General features: G+C 31.6%; 1 protein-coding gene across 1 annotated transcript in view; it reads right to left on the reverse strand.

Moving 5' to 3' along the window:
* Positions 1-256: 256 nt before the first annotated feature.
* The window catches only part of LOC118183052 (kin of IRRE-like protein 1), a 795,633-nt gene continuing 777,290 nt past the window's right edge, over positions 257-18,599 (reverse strand). The window contains exon 12 of the mRNA XM_085820807.1: positions 257-11,356. Coding sequence (XP_085676933.1) covers positions 11,171-11,356 — 186 coding nt within the window. The 3' untranslated portion in view covers positions 257-11,170. The remainder of the gene's footprint in view (positions 11,357-18,599) is intronic.

An 18,599-nucleotide genomic window follows, 5' to 3' on the forward strand; every position in this document is an offset into this window, starting at 1 on the left:
GTCAGAGCAAATGCAACATGGTGACATCAGACTGCTTTCTGTTAACTCCCACTACGAGGATCGCTTCGACGAGGTGTCATACAAAGGAATGATCTAGCCTTTCTTTTTAAACCTGGGTTTGACTTTGAAAGAACATATGTTATGTTTGATTCATTCTTCAAAACGGAACTAAGTCGACTGAAAAATTCTCAAACTCTAAAACTTAATTAGCTAAAATCATAAAATACAAATAGCTAATAAAGTAACGGACAAAAAATTCCGCTTTTCTGAATTTTTATTATGAAAATGATATTTTTTAAAACAATTTTACATACATTTTTTAATTACAGACATACAAAAAATCTTTATTTTTTAAAGTACTTTCACAAAACATTTTGAAACAACATTTGCAAGAATGACAGAAGCTTTATACAATGCTTAAGCTATAAAGGCAGCATTTCCTACTTTACATGAAAAATTACACATAGCAGCTTATGAACAGTGAGTAAAAAGGAAGGATGCACCCATGATACATCAGATTTCATCACAATGCAGGTAAACATACAGTTTTAAGATTCTCGAGTAGGATCTTTGCTAGAACAATGCATACATTAAAAAATCGGCTATTTTTCAATATGAACAAGGATATAGTAACAACGGGATGCCTCAAATTAAAGTGTACCCAAATAAAAATCGAAAAAACATGCTTAAAATGATTTGTGTTGTTAGGGACATTCTTTTTCCGTTTATTCTTTGTAATTCTGAGGCAGAAGTATTAGAGGAAGTATTATTAATAACTGTGATTCTTTTTTCGCGTGACAGCAATTTAGGCGAATGAACTGTGCATGAAGCTAATATTAAGACTTAAGCAAAAACAGTTTTATCATAGCGTCGTGTGCTAAGCATACTTCCTTCCTAATTTGTCATGATAATGTTCATGCTAAATTTCACGTTGTATCGCCAACTTGAAGCCGTTGTGAACAAATATATTTAAGAAAAGTCAGACTAGAATAAGAAATCTGATTTAAGTCTACAGGCAGTAGAAGTCGAGTTCCATGACTTTCTGCATCAAAATTGCCCTTACAACTAGTTCGACCGTCTCAAGCGCAACCCTGGTTGGCATTCTGCCAAAACACATAGACTCGTCCAAAAGGGACGTTATTACTTGCAGCGACGTGAAAGTTCTTCTCTTCTCTGGAAAGATCTATGCTGGAGAGAAAGAAAGTTCCCATTCTTCCACTCTATTTTAAGAATAACTCGGTCCGAACAGCGCATGCGTGTTTGCGCTCATGGTCGCGGATGAAGCGGTCGAACTATACCACTAGTACCGCAGTATCGTTAGTAAATCCATGGTTTACTAGCAAAAAAATGTGTCGGACTGAAGTTCGATTTGGGAATTCAATTTTTTGGGACAGCGTAAATGTAAATAAAGAAGTATTTTCTAGTTCAGCTTTCTGTCATATCGGATCATGTAAAAATAGATAAAGTTTACTGCTTTAATTTGTGCCTTTCAAACAAATTTCGTTGTTTAACCCTTTGAGGGGCGGTATATAAAACAATTTTAACTGTGGTAAAATTTTGCATGAAATATAACTTATGGACCCTAAGGACACAAAATTGAGACTTAAAAAAAATCTAGAGCGAAATCCCGAATTTTGAGAGCCGGTATATATTTTATACCGGCGCCCCTCTAGGACATTATTTCCAGGTAGCTGCCAACTGTTAATCTTTGTTTTTAAAATTAATTTTGGGTACTTTTGATGTGCGTCTGCAGTGGTGAATGCTTGAATACAGTTATGTAAGTCTAAAGACAATTTTTTTAAAAAAAATTTGGCAGAAATTTAGAATTTCAAAAATAAAATTTATGTTTTTTATGCACTTTGATGAAGCAACCCAGCTGAACATACTTATGTAAAATATGGGTAAAATGCTTTTCAACTTGATTTAAATTCAATATTATTTTATAAAAAAATTTAGCAAATATAACACTGCAGTGTAAATCGTATCATGCTGTAACTGAACTAGTATAATATTACAAGCAGATGTAACTCAGCCGAAAATTAAAAAAATTGAAAAATGAAGCACTACGGCCGACTCAGCTGAGAAAGTATGTTGCATTTTTGAAGTTGTATTTTATACTTTAGATAATATGTGAAAAAACAACCATGCTTCATACTATGATACGAAGAATCGCCCCCCCCCCTCGACGCACACACACTTAAGATCATCAAGGACCGTAAGGGTCCCTTTTTTATTTTTTGTAAATATAGTTGTAATGTATCTTTTTGTTCAGGAAGAAACGCCGTTAAACAATTTTATTATTTGATACACTTGAAAGGTCTTATTCTGATTTTCAACCCCTTTGGCTTCATAGGGGCTCCTTTTCAACTTTTGGATAAATTTTAGTTTGCATCTAAAAACGGGCCTTAGAAATATTTTTCCTTCTTTCACCAACTGTCAAAATTTATTTCAGAAACAACCTATTTGTATCAACCAGAGCGCAGATTTCTCTCGTGTTCTCTAGTCTTTCATCTGAAATTAACAAAGAATTTTCCTAAAGAATAAAAGCATGCTTTCAAAGCAGCAGTTTTTGTGATTATGCTATGAGATAGACCTTAAGTACATTTCCATTTTAAGTGAGCTTTCCCTTTGTGTGATCTTATCACACCTCACAAAGGAAAAAGGCGCGACTCCCGAATGACAAATTAGTTGTCAATCACCTCTTTCATTTTCCTTGCATTCTAGAATTTTGGAAATCTCGAAGCAACGGGTGTCTTTTTGGGGCTAACATGCCACATTTAACCCCTACAATTGTGTAAAGTTTTGACCCCAGATGGCAATTTTGAAATCGATGAGTCTTTCTCTTGGGAAAGAGGTAAGTGCTGAAATAAAAATTTTAGCTAAACACAGACGAATGAAACTCGAGCTGAGTACACAAAGAATAAATAAAACTAATATACTTGTATTCAGTCCTAGCGCAGGGTCAATAAACTCCCCATTCCTCCATGAACATAATATTGAATCCTAAACAACTTATAAATTAATCATGAAAAATTATTATATCATAAACTGTTATAATAATAAAGAAATTCTGTCATGTCACAGAGTATAAAAGGAGAAGACTCGTGCTGCCATCTATTGGCGTGGTACCCTCAGTGTGGGCGCCGGTATATATAATATACCGGTTTTAAAATCGTATAAATAATCTTCTGTTAATTATCATTTCTGACAAAAGTGAAGTAAATATATAAGATTCAGCATGTGTACGTCATATATTTGCAGATTTTGAATTTTTTCTTTCCCTCCAATAGAATTTATCAATCTTCCAACATGATACCTTGCAAAGAGGTATATTAATTTCATAACTGCAAAATATTGAGCATTCATAAGGTGATGCTACCATTTAGAATTGAAAGGAAACACTAGACACTTAAGATTATAGCTTTGGTGCAGAAAAATTAGCATTTTTTCGGAGGTTAAAAAATTAACAAACAACCGGTATATATTATATACCGGTGCCCTTCAAAGGGTTAAAACAATGTACATTATTTTTAACGCGTCTGAATCTTTTTTTAATATTTTTTTATTTAGATATATAGTGAGAAAAGTTGGTTGGTTGGTTGGTTTATTTTATTACGGCTAAGCACTCGAGGCCTATCTGCCTGAAGAGGGGATTCCTTCGTGGGGGACTTTCTAAGGGAAACTGGCTGGTATACACGTATACATGAGAAAAACTAGGAAAACGCCTATGCAGCCAGCCCGTTCGTAGGATTCGAACCTCCCATCGAATTACGAATGTTCAGCGACTCGCTGTTAAGCCCATAGTGAGAAAGGATTTTGATTAAATATTTCAGTAAACACTGGCATTATATTTTCATTCAGCAAAAGAGTATGCATTAACGAGAAGTCATTAAAAATTAATTTTATAAATTCGCGTTGTAACGGATTATACGTGGTAACGTTTATAGTACAAATTAAACTTAATATTAATTAAATTTTCTTTTTATGATTATTTTGAATTTATAAGAGAAATATAAACAGCTTTTATCAGAAACAAATATATGTTAAAACGTTTTCACTCTCAGCGTCCATTAGACAATGAACTAAAAATGTTGATCTCATTAGCTTTTAATTCAGTAAAAATTTTTCTTTCAAATGGGAAAGAAATATATCAATGAAAAATATATAACTGCGTAATTTTAAAGTTTGCTTCATTTAACTCTTAATGTTCCAATGAAAAGCTAAATTAAAATTAAATAAACTGATCAAATTTGATTGCTGCAATTTTTAAGTAAATTCATATTGCTATACTAAAATACAGATATTTTGTTGCTAAACATTAAAAACCTTTAAAGAAATATTGATGTTTCCAAGAAGATATCATCGGATCATTTAAGAAATATTTCTCGATAATAATTAAGAAATATTTCTCGATTCATGATTTAAATATTGCCTTATAAATGTGATCATAATTGGCTCATTATTCTCAAAATTAAGACAGATTATTTTAATGCGATACGCTTCTACGAAAATAAGAGATACACCTTTAACTAAAGTTAGATATGTTACTTCGAATTTAATGAATCAAATAGTTTTTCTGCATGCTGATTTGTTTAAGGAGTTTATTTACGATATTTGCTATAGATATAAAATGTATATACAATATTTAAAAACGTAAATCATATATTTTTTTTTTATTTTGGGAATTTTTTTTTTTATTTTGGAAGATTCATTGCGACAATGCATGATATTTTTATGACATCACAACTGATTCTCTTGCATCGTAGAAATGAAGATTTTAATTTGCTTTAAATCAGGATTTTATTCGAGTACTTTACAGTATACTAGAACACTTTAGCAATGTATAATAACAAGAGAAATGAAACGCAATGAATTCTCTCTAAAGCAACTTTCTGCAGTTCCAGATCGTCTCGATTTTATAGTCATTTTAAGAGGTTATGTTCAATTGCAATATTTATTTAATGTGTTTACGAGTAATGGTTACTTACAGAAGAAACACTCTCATGATATGCTTCACTGTACTTATTTTTACAACAGTATGTTAAAGAAAACACAGGAATATTTATAATTTTTATACATACATGAAAAGAAAATAGTCGAAAGAAATTATTTTACACCTTTAACTCTGCAAAGCACGTATAAAACATTATGTACCTCGTTTTTAGAGTTTCAGAATCGATTATATTGATGCATTTCCTAAAGTTCTACCTTCTTTAGATGTTTAAATTTCAACAAAAACTTCCTGATCAGAAAAAGAAAAACATATCAGTTAAAGCAAGACAGATTTCTATTGCTCACAGGAAGAAGAATTTAATAGCGTAAATCAATAATGTCATTTCAAATCAAAAATCATTATTGTAGAAGCTTGTTCTTTTACTTACTTATTTTATAAGAACAGGTTTACAGACCAGTGTGCTGTAGTTTCTTCTCGTTCTCCTCCCACCGCTGGGAACGTTCAGCAATTTTTATGCTAATCTCTGACAGACTGAACTTGTCCTCTTTGCTTGTTAGACCTCTAATCCTTAAATAGCTGGCAAACTTTCCATCTTTATATATGCATATTTGCTTTGTTTCACAAGGACAGATACATGGAACATCCTACGACGTCAAAGTACACAATAGATGTCTGTTCCATTATTGGTAGAAAAGCAATTCACTGGTACTTGTCGCTGACACTTTAAAAATTTTCTAGTCAGGTTAACTATCCCTTAAATATTAGGTTTCTACAGATTAACTATCCAACAGATTAACAGAGATAATTAAAAGAGATCTTTATTTCATTGAAACAAAGACTAGAAAGAGACTAAGGGACTAACTATGACTGCACCATTGTTCAAAAATAATCATCGCCTTACATTAGATTGTAAGGCTGGATATATGACTATACGTGCCATTTGGAAAGCCACTTGAAGATCATGTATACATGTCTGTTTGATTGTTAATACATCTATGAGATAATCCACGTTTAGTTGTAATAAAGGAAAAAAAGATTCTTTCACAAAAATAAGAAAAAAAACAATCAGTTCAAATACTAGCACGCTTTAAAAATATAGAAACGCATATTTAAATGGTTATACTGAATGTGCATTTGGACAGAAAGCGGATTTGTTTACTACAGTTGTTTAAAACTCTGTAAGGTTTATCCTAAGTTTTAACTGTTATTTAAAGCTACTTTTCTGTCCATCCTAATTTCAGCTTAAAATTTTCTACCAGAATATATTCTTAGACCCGCGTTTAATGCAAATGAAGAAGGGTAGTATTTATGTCGAAGTTCCAGTGACTTCTAGAGAATTATTCATTTTATTATTCTTATACTTTCCTGGCAAAGCAGAATAAGGACTTTGCAGCCGTCAAAGCGGGTACAGACTTCAAGAATTGTATGATAATGTGCCTAAAATTACGCTAATCGCCGATTGGTCAGATCCGATTAAGCTCCGCTCACTTCATCTACTTACGAAGACCTACATTACGATGTTCAGAAGATCGCTACATTCGTAGCGCTCATGATATGCCAAAAAGATGTACTAATTGCCATAATTCATAATTGCTAATTGCCTGTATAATTGCATCTATTACAGATGCAGCACGGATTGTGTATAAGTAAGTTCCAAAAAATTTGGATTTTTCAATTTTCTCATTTAGGATTCCCCAAAGGGACAAATATAGAGTGGTAAATATAGAGTGTCATACACCACTAATACAAGTGATGACCTAAAACCTAAGACTTCGAGAGAGAACGTCAGAGTTTCTGACTAGCGCGCGTTTGCCTTCCGGCCACGTCTCTCTAAGCTGTTATTACGCTCGGCCGTATTACAGGCCCTTGATATCTTCGCTAGCTTAGTCGATATTTAGGGGCCAATTACTTAGAATTTTGATAACTTCGGCTATATCTATCTTCGGCTATATATATTAGTTAAGTATTAGTTAAGTCTTATTTCTCACTATTTTGAGTTCAAGCCTAAGTGGAGGCTTTGCTGTACGCCCGGAGAAAAAGGCCACATGTCAACTCTTATTTTGAGCAATTAAGCGAAATTAACCCTTCTCGAGTTTACGTTTCTGTTCCTGAACTTAAGCGATTATTCTCTCACTAGATTCCTCCACATTTAGTTGTTAGATAAAAGGGTGGAACTCCACAAATTTATAATACATTTTTTAACTATTCGAGAAATTTCAGGAAAATCTGACAAGGAAAAATACGGCTTTAGTACATCCAATTGCGTTGTTTACCACTACAATAGAATACGAGGTTTATCATCCAAACGCAACAAGGTTTGAATTTAAACTTTCTTGTGTTTGGAAACTAATTTTTATAAAATTTTCTAATAAAAATTATTTCAGAAATGATAATAAGGTTAAAAAAGTTACGATGTTTATAAATAGGTTTCATTTTAATCGTAATTCTTATTTTCTTTCTAGAACTTAAAATCTCAATGACTTATTAAACAAATGACGCAAATTCACAGAAAATATTAGGAAATTGCATATGCTTTTTAAAATAAAATTTTCTTTTCTTCACGGAAGGTAGAACTTTAATATATATACACAACATATTGCAACAAAGTTTCCAAACTATATTCTTATTTCTTTTATTAAATCGAATATACAAAATAAAAACATTAAAAAATAATACAAATTTATTTTACAAATTCGGCAAAATACATAAATTATAAAACGAAAATCATTAATATTTAAGATTCTTTAATATAAAAAGCATAAAAGTGGAAATATATTTTTCATCTTATGGTATAACTGAATGTTAACAATGAGCAAAAAATATCTTATTCAATATCATTTTGATGAATTATGTAGTATTTTCTGTGCCATAAGTTTATTTTTCGGGAACATGTTCATTCCAGCGACAGATTTCAGTACGAAAAATACAAATTAAAGAATTGAATGTCATTATTTTTTCTTCGACTAAAAGTAAATACATCTATACAATATAGATTTTTAAAAGACATATTTAATTTACATTGCATACAGTTCAGCGTTGGAACTGTGTTACTAAAGTATTCGAAACAGTAACAGTTTCATAACGTCCTTTACAACCACATTCAAGCGAACAACTATAGCTGCATAACACGAGCATGAAACTCTGAACTGAGGCAAACAGCACAACAATTGCAGGCGGGATTTTTATATCTTCATTTTAGTCTTCAGTACATGGAATACAAGATACAATTTTTAGGATTTCTTCCCACTAACAAGAGCATTCAAGACACCGAGTAGTAACTTTTCACAAATCATTTCATCAACAGACATTCAGACACTTACTTTGAATGCAAAACGTAGACGATGAGTAGCACACAAACGAAAAACAGCGCATGTTAATGACTTGATAAATAGGTGACAAGTCTTTCTTTCTTAGCAAGTTCACAATACATAGTTTATATTTATAAAAGAGGAAACTTCTGATAATTATCAAAATATCAATTTCTTATTTAATCGATCACATAGAACAAATACTGATTTCGGGAATATTGTGATTGCACAATTTTTATAACTTTACTAAATAAACAAAATCATAAATAAAGTCATTAGTTATTCAAAACGTTTTATCAAGAAATTTCTTGCAATATAACGGGATTCTATCATTTTTATAGAGACTGGAATTATTTCTGGAATGAAAAATATATATTTCTTACATTAATGCCATTGTTAAAAAATGAAAAGCATTTTTATGATTGTGCACGTCCATAACGGGGGAATAAACACATAACCTTAAACATTATTAATGATGAATTAAGAACGTATAAAGGATTTGTGTCAAAGCAACCAATGGAAAATAGTTATAGAAATGAATATGTGTTTTACAACCATAAGCAGTAGTGCATTCAAAAACATCTCACTGGAGTACGTGCGTTGCCAATAAGATAAAATATTACCACATTTTGAATATTTAAAAAAAGAAATGCAGTGACATCACGTTTAAAGGTACCTTCATGGAAAATCATGATTGATTCTAACAATTTACAGCTTTTCCAAATTTTCAGGAGATTCAGATAACTTGTAAATTGACATTAAAACCTTTTATAATCTAATAAACATTAATTAACCCTCGACAATACCAAATGGAACATGCAAAAACTGAAATGTTTGAAAGAAGATAAAAGATACTAGTTGATAAATGGTGAAAGGTGAGAAAACTTAGCTTTGTCGCAGATCTTTCACAAACATTACTTACTTCTGTTGAGGTAAAGCAAAAACATAACTACTGATTGCAGAAATAAGTGTATTTTTTGCCACAATAACAACAAGAGAAAATTAAAGCAACCTTTACATTCAACTTGCGATAATCTTATCTGCTACAATTACATTAATCAAAAGATAATTTTCTGAAATAATAATTATAGGAAAACTAGCATAATTTTTCACTAGTTGTTAGAAAGCATCACATTTAGAGATATAAATTATAAAAGAAAATTAAATATTCCTTTCAAAATTTTAGTCTTAAGTTTTTGTTTGATCAAACCCAGAATAAACAGATCAGTGAATCTGGATCATACAGTTAATAAGTAAATATATTTTTATCTCATTACGCATTCTAAATGCTAAAGCTAATTCCAGATCATGTGAATAAATTGCAAAAGATATAGCAAAACATTTTCAGTTTTAACAATGGACCAATTGTATAATTTTGAAAAATATTAATCTAGTGTAATCATAAGAACACATTTTGCTTATCCGCCCATCAGATTGTAAATATATGAAATGATTTCTAGATTATGAATAAATATAAACTGTTACGAATGAATGTAAAATATAAGAAAAGCTACAAATAATGTAAACTATAATAATTTCGATGCAAAACTGATTTATCCATAACGATAAAATATTGTAAAATAACATCTATAGTGCCAAACATTAAATAATTACTATAAATTTGCAAGGTTCCAACTTGTTTGAAATATGCTAAAAAGTATGCATAACAAATATAAAAACTGCAACCAAATTTCAAATTCAAACTTAGATGTAATTGTACAAGTTCTAATAGATCACGATGGTGTTACTAACTAATATTCATTAAACTAGGTATGTTGTGGAAATATCAAATAAAGGCTTCATGTTCATATTTTTCCAGATTCAAAGATAAAAAATATGATCTAAAAGCACATGTGATTTTAGCGGATTGTTAAAGAAATCAGAAAGTTATGCTATTTACAGAATAATAATCCCTGAAACAAATATTAAATATTTCATTTTTAATGATAACATAAGACATATGAGAACACACAGCACCGACATTTGTCTTTTAATGCCACTGCAAACACTTACTGTAAACTTACTAAATTCATTCTCAGAATTGGAATTAGTCGAAACATACTGTTCAGCATTAAGCAAGTTCATATAAGTATGTTGATGTTATTTTTTCATAAGAACAAATACTGCTAATTGAAAATTCTTTTAGAAAATATAGTTTACATTGAATATTTTACAATTTAAAATGTACGCATTTAAACCTGCTGGAGCAAAGCCACATATCTGTTACAATAACTGACATCAAGTTTGCAGATTTTTGATATAAAATGAGAAAGCTCGGTAGTGACCAAAAATTACAAACGTGATTTTTTTAAAAAAATGTATCACCTACCGACTACTTTGAGCAATATATATACATGCATACACATACGCATCCATAGGCATTCAGGCAATCAAGTCATATCATATTTAGTAACAATCAGCATGCATACCACACATGAGAACATAAACATTTCGTTCACACGAAGGATGCACAACATACATACACACACATCACATGAACTAACTGTAACAAAAAAGTGCTAAATACTGTTGATTTTTTACGTGGTATAATTCCATCAAAAGTTTGAATTTGAAATACTTCATGATTGTTGATGCTACTTAGAACTTACATGCGAGAGCTAGAAGATGGCATAAATTTAAAACAATATTATAAAACTTGAATATCTTTATGCGAATGATATAGCAAATGAAATTGTAGCATATATACACACTTAGAGAATCCGACATCATAAGCAATGTGTTTTCTGTGGAACACGAACTAAATGTTTGTCTCTATCAGATACAAGCTCTGGGTTCCTGGTGGTCCTCATTCTGGAAGCCCACACGGCATGGAATGTACAAGTTCTTCAAATGTATTCTTTTGGAAATATAAAAAGAGCACACATGGATTTCACTGGCAAAATAGACACTAGAGAGAAGCTTGTTCGTAAGTCTTCGGCTGAAATTGTATCTCTGCGTATTCGGTTCTGTCCCTCCGAGGTAGCGGCTGGTGCCTGACTTTTGACTGTCCATTTCTTGTTTGAGGAACTGGATTCGGCAGATCCAAACTAGCATAGACCAGTGAACTCTCGTTTTGGTTATCGTTCTGGTCAGGCTAAAAATAAAACAAAACAAAATGAGATACAGAAAAGACATTTAAATATGAAATCTTGATAGTTAAAATGTGTTAAAAAGAGTAGTTAATAAATCTTAAAAGAACCACAAGGAAAAATTACACACTACGGAATTTGAAAAGTTTAAAATTCCCTTATATTTAAAGTGCATTTATGAAAATTTAAAAGTTCTGGGGATGGATGGAATTACATTAAAGACGATGCTAACTGATAAGCCTACTACTTGTCGTGGCAAAAATATCGAAAATGCATCACCGAGTATTAACGCATACAAGGATGTCTGGCAGATGTATTGCAAAGCTTTCGATTTGTATGTCTGGAAGACGCCATACTCTGGACTCTCCGAGGACTCTTTTCTATGAAAATTCCTGACCACATTCATCCATCGTCATGAAATATTTTATGGCTCATATGGGAGTTGTAGTCTTGAATCCTCTACTGCACTCATCTGATATTGCTCCAGTAGATTTCCTTCCGTTGCTGCACTTTAAAAAGCCCTAAAAAGGAACGATTTTCGGATATTCCGGACATTCAAAGCCCCGTGACAAGGATTCGCCATGGAATACCGAAAGAGGACTTTGCCCGCAGTTTTTAGAAACTATGCAATCATTGTTAAAAATGCATTCGAAACGATGAGCATTACTTCGAAGGAATATTAAGCATTTTACTGATTTAGGTTACAGTCATTTGTTTAAAAACACATTCACTGAAGTTTCTGCAAACCGAAATTTAATTTTGAAAATTCTGAATAAAATCAAAAACGACCATAAAATGTAATCCTAAGAAACCATTTACTCATCCCAACCATAGCGAAAGATACAATTTAATGATATTTTAAGAGGAAAAAGAAGCGATAAAACATATTGTAAAGAAATACTTGTAGCAGCAATCCAATGCTTTTATAAAACCACTTTAAACATACAGAAGCAGCTTAGACAAATCTTACCAAAATTTCTTGCATTACCTTCATCAACATTAGGATACTATTTAAACGAGATTTTCTACGAAATTTCCACGAAAAATATAATTAAATTAGACATACGAGGCATAAATTGATGAGGAAAATTAACACCATGATAAAGGAAGTCTATCGTCTTCGATACATTTACTGGAAATGAGAATATTAAAAAAAAATTCTCGTACTGTTCGAAAAGTAAATTAACCTGCATTAAAATAGTGTTTTGAAACTTTCTGCACTTCGATTACTAATTGATTATATTAGTGTTGATGAGGCAATTATGCGTAACTAATTCCGTAACAGAGATTTTTTTTCCCTTCAGATTTTTGCAATCTGTGAAGCAACCTTCCCTCAGAGCTTGCAGTTATCACAGGAAAAGTGATTTAAGTTTAGCATGTAAATTTGGTATGGAGCATAAGCCTGCTTCTACAAGGAAACGGCCAATCTAATTAAACCCCGGAAAGAAATACCTAGTTATTCATGCATAAATCTGGAAAGAGATTGAAGCAATAAAGTTAGAAATGTAAAAGACTTTTTTTTTTTACTGCGAAGGTACTTCGCATCTGATAATATGTGCGTAATTAACAAATAAACAGTTTATAAAGCGAAGCCACATGCCTCAGTTTGTTTCGTTCTCCGGAAATAATAACTTTGCTGAAAAAAGTAACTAATGTAAAAGTAACCACATTCTAATACACTGAACATGATAAAGTGTTTTAAAATATTTTTCAAATTATACGATTTTAGGTAAATTCATTGAATGTTTTTAAAACCAATATTTATCTCTTATAATATTCTCTTATAATATTCCATATGCAATTGAAAATAAAATCATTGAGCTACAAACAAATGCAGATTTTGAATGAAGATTGTCAAAGAAAAATTTAAGTATATTGAATGCAATCATCCTTATACGTATACGTATCCATTATGAATTCTCAAATGATGTCAAACATTATCATTAACGTTTCAGCGTTGTATTCAGGTAAGGTTAATTTTAGACTAGAAGAGAAACACGCTAATGTGACAATCAAAACCGTAAAAAACAACCTTATATTTAGCGTAGGTATAATGAAACACTCAATCGATTTCGAGGGCAGCTAAAGGTCCCTCCTCATCAGGAGAAAGAAATACATAGAAAGAAGAAAAAAAGGTTAATTTTGCTTGAGACAGCAATAACTGAGAAAATAATAAGCTGTATGTAGTAGATCTGAGTTTCTTCAATTTGTTAGGAAGAATGTTACTTAATTGCTGTAAAGAAGCAGTTTAAAGAAAAGTAAAAGTGAGAACTAATTAAATTTTTATTAATAAATCGTCATATATACATTTTGAAAATTAAAAAATAAATCTTCATTCTGAAAAGGATTTTTTAAAGAATTCATAGTTTGAGGAGTTTTCATCTCACAAAATAACTCGAAAACGGAATATAAAAAATATTTCGCTACATGAAATCTACTCTTATGAAATCTGAGAGAGTTTGTGGAGGTATTGGTCTCACTGGAGATGCTAGGTTACAGGCGAAAACATTTCGGACATAAATTGCATAGAAAACAACGCAAGATGAAAACGTCGTTGTACAAAATATCGTGTGGGGGAATACAAAGCAAGGAGAGAACATTGCAGTTCTAAAACATTGTATTACCAAACATCGTCGTCGAAAATAAAGCTATTCATAAACTTCGCAGTTTAAAATTGTCGTCATCGAATCGTGGTAAAAGCTAAAGCACCTCAAATCATTGCATGATTATAACAGCGCAGGCATGTGTTTTTCAGGCTTTAAAAGTTGTAAATGCATATTTGCATAACCATTTGTGAGCGCAAGAATGAATGAGGAACATTTTTGTTTTTATATTTTTGAATTAATTAATAACTTTTTTGCTGAAAAATTAAAAAGCTTTCAGAAACAGAAAATGAGTAGAAAACTAAGGGCAATATTAACAACTGACAAAATTTTATAACTTGATAATTAATTAAGCAGTTTTGATAGAGGTAACCCCATGCAGTTACTCATTTTCCTTTTCCCAATCTTTTTAATTTTTTTTTCATTTTGAATGAAATTTTACCAATTAAACTTTGTAAAAGAGATTAATTAATGACCTTCATCAATAAACTATATAAGTTTAAAACTCTATTAACTGTTATACTTAGGATTATTTTTCTACTCATTTTCAGTTTTTCAGGAAAAATTTCGGTAAATTCGAAAACATGAAACATATATATAAATATTTACAACGTTTACATATTTTAACACCTTAGAAACGCATGTTTGCGATGTTATCGTTATGCGATGATTTGTAGGTGCTTTATGTTTTACCACGATATTTTTGAGGACTGTTTACAAACTGTTTTTAACCACTTTATTTTTGATGATGACGTCTTGTGCTACGATGTTTTCTTCTTGCTTTATTTTCTTCCACGACGTTTTGTACTACAACGGTTTCGCCTTGCGTTAGTTTCCTTCCGACGTTTCCGCCCGCGATATATTTGCTGCGAAATGTTTTTTTTACGGACACATAGGAGCTGTTAAGCTTGAAGGGTTCTTTTAAGTGTTGATACAAAACGTGATTCATGAGCCAAACCTATGTCTCCTGGAAGCTGTTTTATATTAGTTTTGATAATGATTCTAGTTTGCGTACGATGCTACTGTGATGATTGTCTGACTACAATAGTTTCCACAGGCCTGGCTTCCAAAACGTGATCCTTGACCAATTGTATGTTTTCTGGAACTGACTAATCGCTTTGATGTTGATTCCAGTCTATGTATGTTTCTACGGTGAATATTGTCTCACTGCAATAGTTTCTGTTTGACATGTCTTCGAAATCGTGTTCCTTGAACAAAACCTATGTCTACCCTGAAAACCATCTGATGACTTTTATGATGATTCCAATCTGTGTATGATGCTACAATGAACATTGTATCACCAATATAATTTTTGATTGAGCAGCCTTCAACATTCTTGAAGCCACCTAATGCATTTCATTTTTTTCTCATACAGTTCTTTCTACTCACGATTTACAGCATAGCTATCTCATTTTTCATAAAATATCCAGATGTAATTTTAACTGTACATTTTAATCTGGTACTCTCTCACAATGCTTCATTTTGATTGCAAAAATTCAACCATACTTCTTTCTCGTATTCGCTATATTTTATACGCCATATATAACTTTTACTTTTCAATATTAAATTAGATATGACAACTCTACGGTTTTTCTGCTTGTTAGCAATACACTTATCACACTGGGTAGCCTATAAGATTGCTTCCTCCAGAAGATAACTTAGCATTTCTCATCGTTTTATACAACTGAAAAAAAAGAGAATTTGCCTCACGCAAATACTCTTTGTATATTGAACATATTCAACAAGAAAGACCAATAACGGAACTAAATACTATGCCTTTAGATGAAAACAGTAAATGTTTTCCTGCTCGTGTACCCTGTCTTGCAGTAAGCCTAGTATTTTCTTACAGCAAGAAAGAAGGAGCTTGTATATAAGATGGTCTCACATACATGAGTTTTGTACATTGAACACATTCAATACGAAACATATTTTGTTAATCAATTACCATTCTTGGAATGAAACTACTAAATGTTTTCTTTTTCCCAACGAAGGAAAGGTGCATGGATGTAAATGACCTCATATATACAGGGTGGTCATAAACACTCTTCCCCCATATATGAATCTCTAACGACCTATCCGCTCAGAAATGAAATTTCAGATATAATTAGTTATTAGTTATTTAAAGGTATACGCTCGAGATGATGACTTCAAATTACACAGCGCTCATAGTTACGATTACAGTGAAAACATTCAAAATTTTTTTAAAGATAACAACCACTTTTTTTCTTTTGCGTATTGAAAACTCACAAATGGCTTGACGAAAATTGCCAGTGTAAAACATTAGCAAAGGAGAGCATTGTGGAAAGCCAAACACAGCTCAGGAGAGGACAGGGGGTAAAACTTTCTATTCTAATTACAAATTTTCATTGTGTACAACGTTTCACTATAGAGTCATTTCCCGTAACTTTGCAATTTGGTGGTCACCACAAAGACCTCCTTCGATGAATTCCTCAACCTCACTTCGATGAATTTTTGCTTCTGTGATTATCTGAAATCTAAGGTGTACATATCAAATCTACGAGATATGCCAGACTTGAAAGATGTCATAAAACGTGAAGTTATACATACGTGAAGTTCTCCAGCGATGTTACATTCATCATTGTTGTCAACAATCTCCTGCATGCAATGGATTATCCTCTGCGAAAGTGGGCATGTTGAAAACTGGTAATTCCAATAAAACCTTTTTTTAATCTCCTCTCTTGTGTTGTCACTGGTACTTGACAATGATGTTCTTTGCAAAGGTTACGTCGGCAATTTTCGTTACACTTGTACCGTTTCAACACCATTTAGGGTTTTTCAATCAGCTTATTAATCTCCAAAGGAAAAGAATGATGGCAATATTCCGAAACGTTTTTACTGTAAACGTAAGAGCTGTGTTATTTTAAATCATCACAGTCTCGAGCGCATACTTTCAAATAACAATAGCTGAAATTTCATTTTGATTGGTTCGGCGGATAGACCATTAGGGGTTCATATATTGGAGAAGGTTTTTTATGACGACTCTGTATATACTAGCTCATATTCAACAAGAAAGATAATGAATTGATCCGAATTACCATGCCAAACTAGTAAATACGTTTTCATTTTACAACGAAGATATCAAGACTCTTGTACATAAAGGTCTGCCGTATATCAGAATGGTGCATTGAACTGATTCGATAAGAAAAATATTTAATTGATTAGAGTAACATATCTTTAAGTAAAATTAGTACAATGTTCTCTTAATTCATGTAAATGTAGATAAAGTCTCTTAATTCAAAAGTAAATGAAGAGATGAATTAACCGAATACATTCTTTTGTCTATCAAGTGCGCATTTGGTAGTACGTCTTTCAGAAGGAAATTGAAAGAAACAAATATTATCTTATACTTGGAGTAGCATTATATCACGTATCTTATAATATAATAATACACCTTTAAGTTCATTTAAAATCACACTTTCTTGTAAGTACGTTTTCTTTCTTTTCGGAGCCTACTTTTATTTTATACCATTAAATTCAACTTCGTGGGCAAAAATGCATTAACTGCGAAGCATCCGTAATCCAATTAACGAAAGCATTAGCGTCGTCTAAAGTTCTGATTTTGATACTAATAAAAATGCCTTTAACAGTTTATTGATAATTGAAAATAAACTGAATAATTTATCCAAGACATTAAAGCACCTACCTGCGTGTTTCTCTTAAATCTTGTTATACAGAAACCATAAAGTTTTATCGCCTAGAAAAAGGATTTTAAATGCATGTTTCCCGAATATTCATTTTGTCGACAAATTTGGAACACGAAGTGCACGCTTTGGCTTATCAAAAATTTAAATCTGTTCTTTGTTTACATGAACTAATATTCATCATTTCCGAAAGCATATTTTAAAACATTCATTTTACTAACCATTATATTCAAGGAAAATGTCTTAAGCTACTAATGAAAAGCTTGTGAGTATTAAATTGATTACTTGCAGCCAATATATTTTCTAAAGGACGCCGGTTTACTTCACACAAAAAATGTGCTTATTAAGAAGGATAAAAGCGAAGATTCCACAAAATATAAAAATAGATACAGAAGTAGAAATAGGGAACAGCACTAAGCATACTAATTAGAACTATTTGTATCCTTTTAAAAATATAGTCATATGTCGATAATCTTCTATTTAAAATTGAAATCAGGACGACCAAAGCACAGTTGCTACCCTCCCCCTTGATTATTTCGCACAAACCTTTATTAGTAATATTATTGGTTGAAACACAGTATGCAAGATATTTATTAAGCTCTTAATACTCTCGTGAGCTTTTAAAGTAGAAAAATACATACTTTTAGGTTGCTTGTTCTTATTATAAAATATCTTAAATAAACAAAATGTAATTAAAATCTTAATAAAGGATTTTCTCATACAGTAATTTTTATTGCTTTTTTATCTTTTAAATAGTTCAAATAGATTAGTTAAATAAGTTATAACTCAGGGAATTACATTCCGTTTTTTATGTAGATTTGCTACTGCCATAATCTACATACATCTTGACGGAAGGTTACCAAATTTAAACACTTTTCTCTCTCTTACAACTGATCTCTTAGGTAAAAATCAAATACAATGAAATAAAAAGGCTGCATTACACAAGGCAGAGATACAATAATTCTGAGTTACAAGGGGCTCGA

The sequence above is a fragment of the Stegodyphus dumicola genome, chromosome 7 (assembly GCF_044657685.1).
Source record: "Stegodyphus dumicola isolate Sdum_Otavi_A_Nest chromosome 7, ASM4465768v1".
NCBI classification, from domain to species: domain Eukaryota; kingdom Metazoa; phylum Arthropoda; class Arachnida; order Araneae; family Eresidae; genus Stegodyphus; species Stegodyphus dumicola.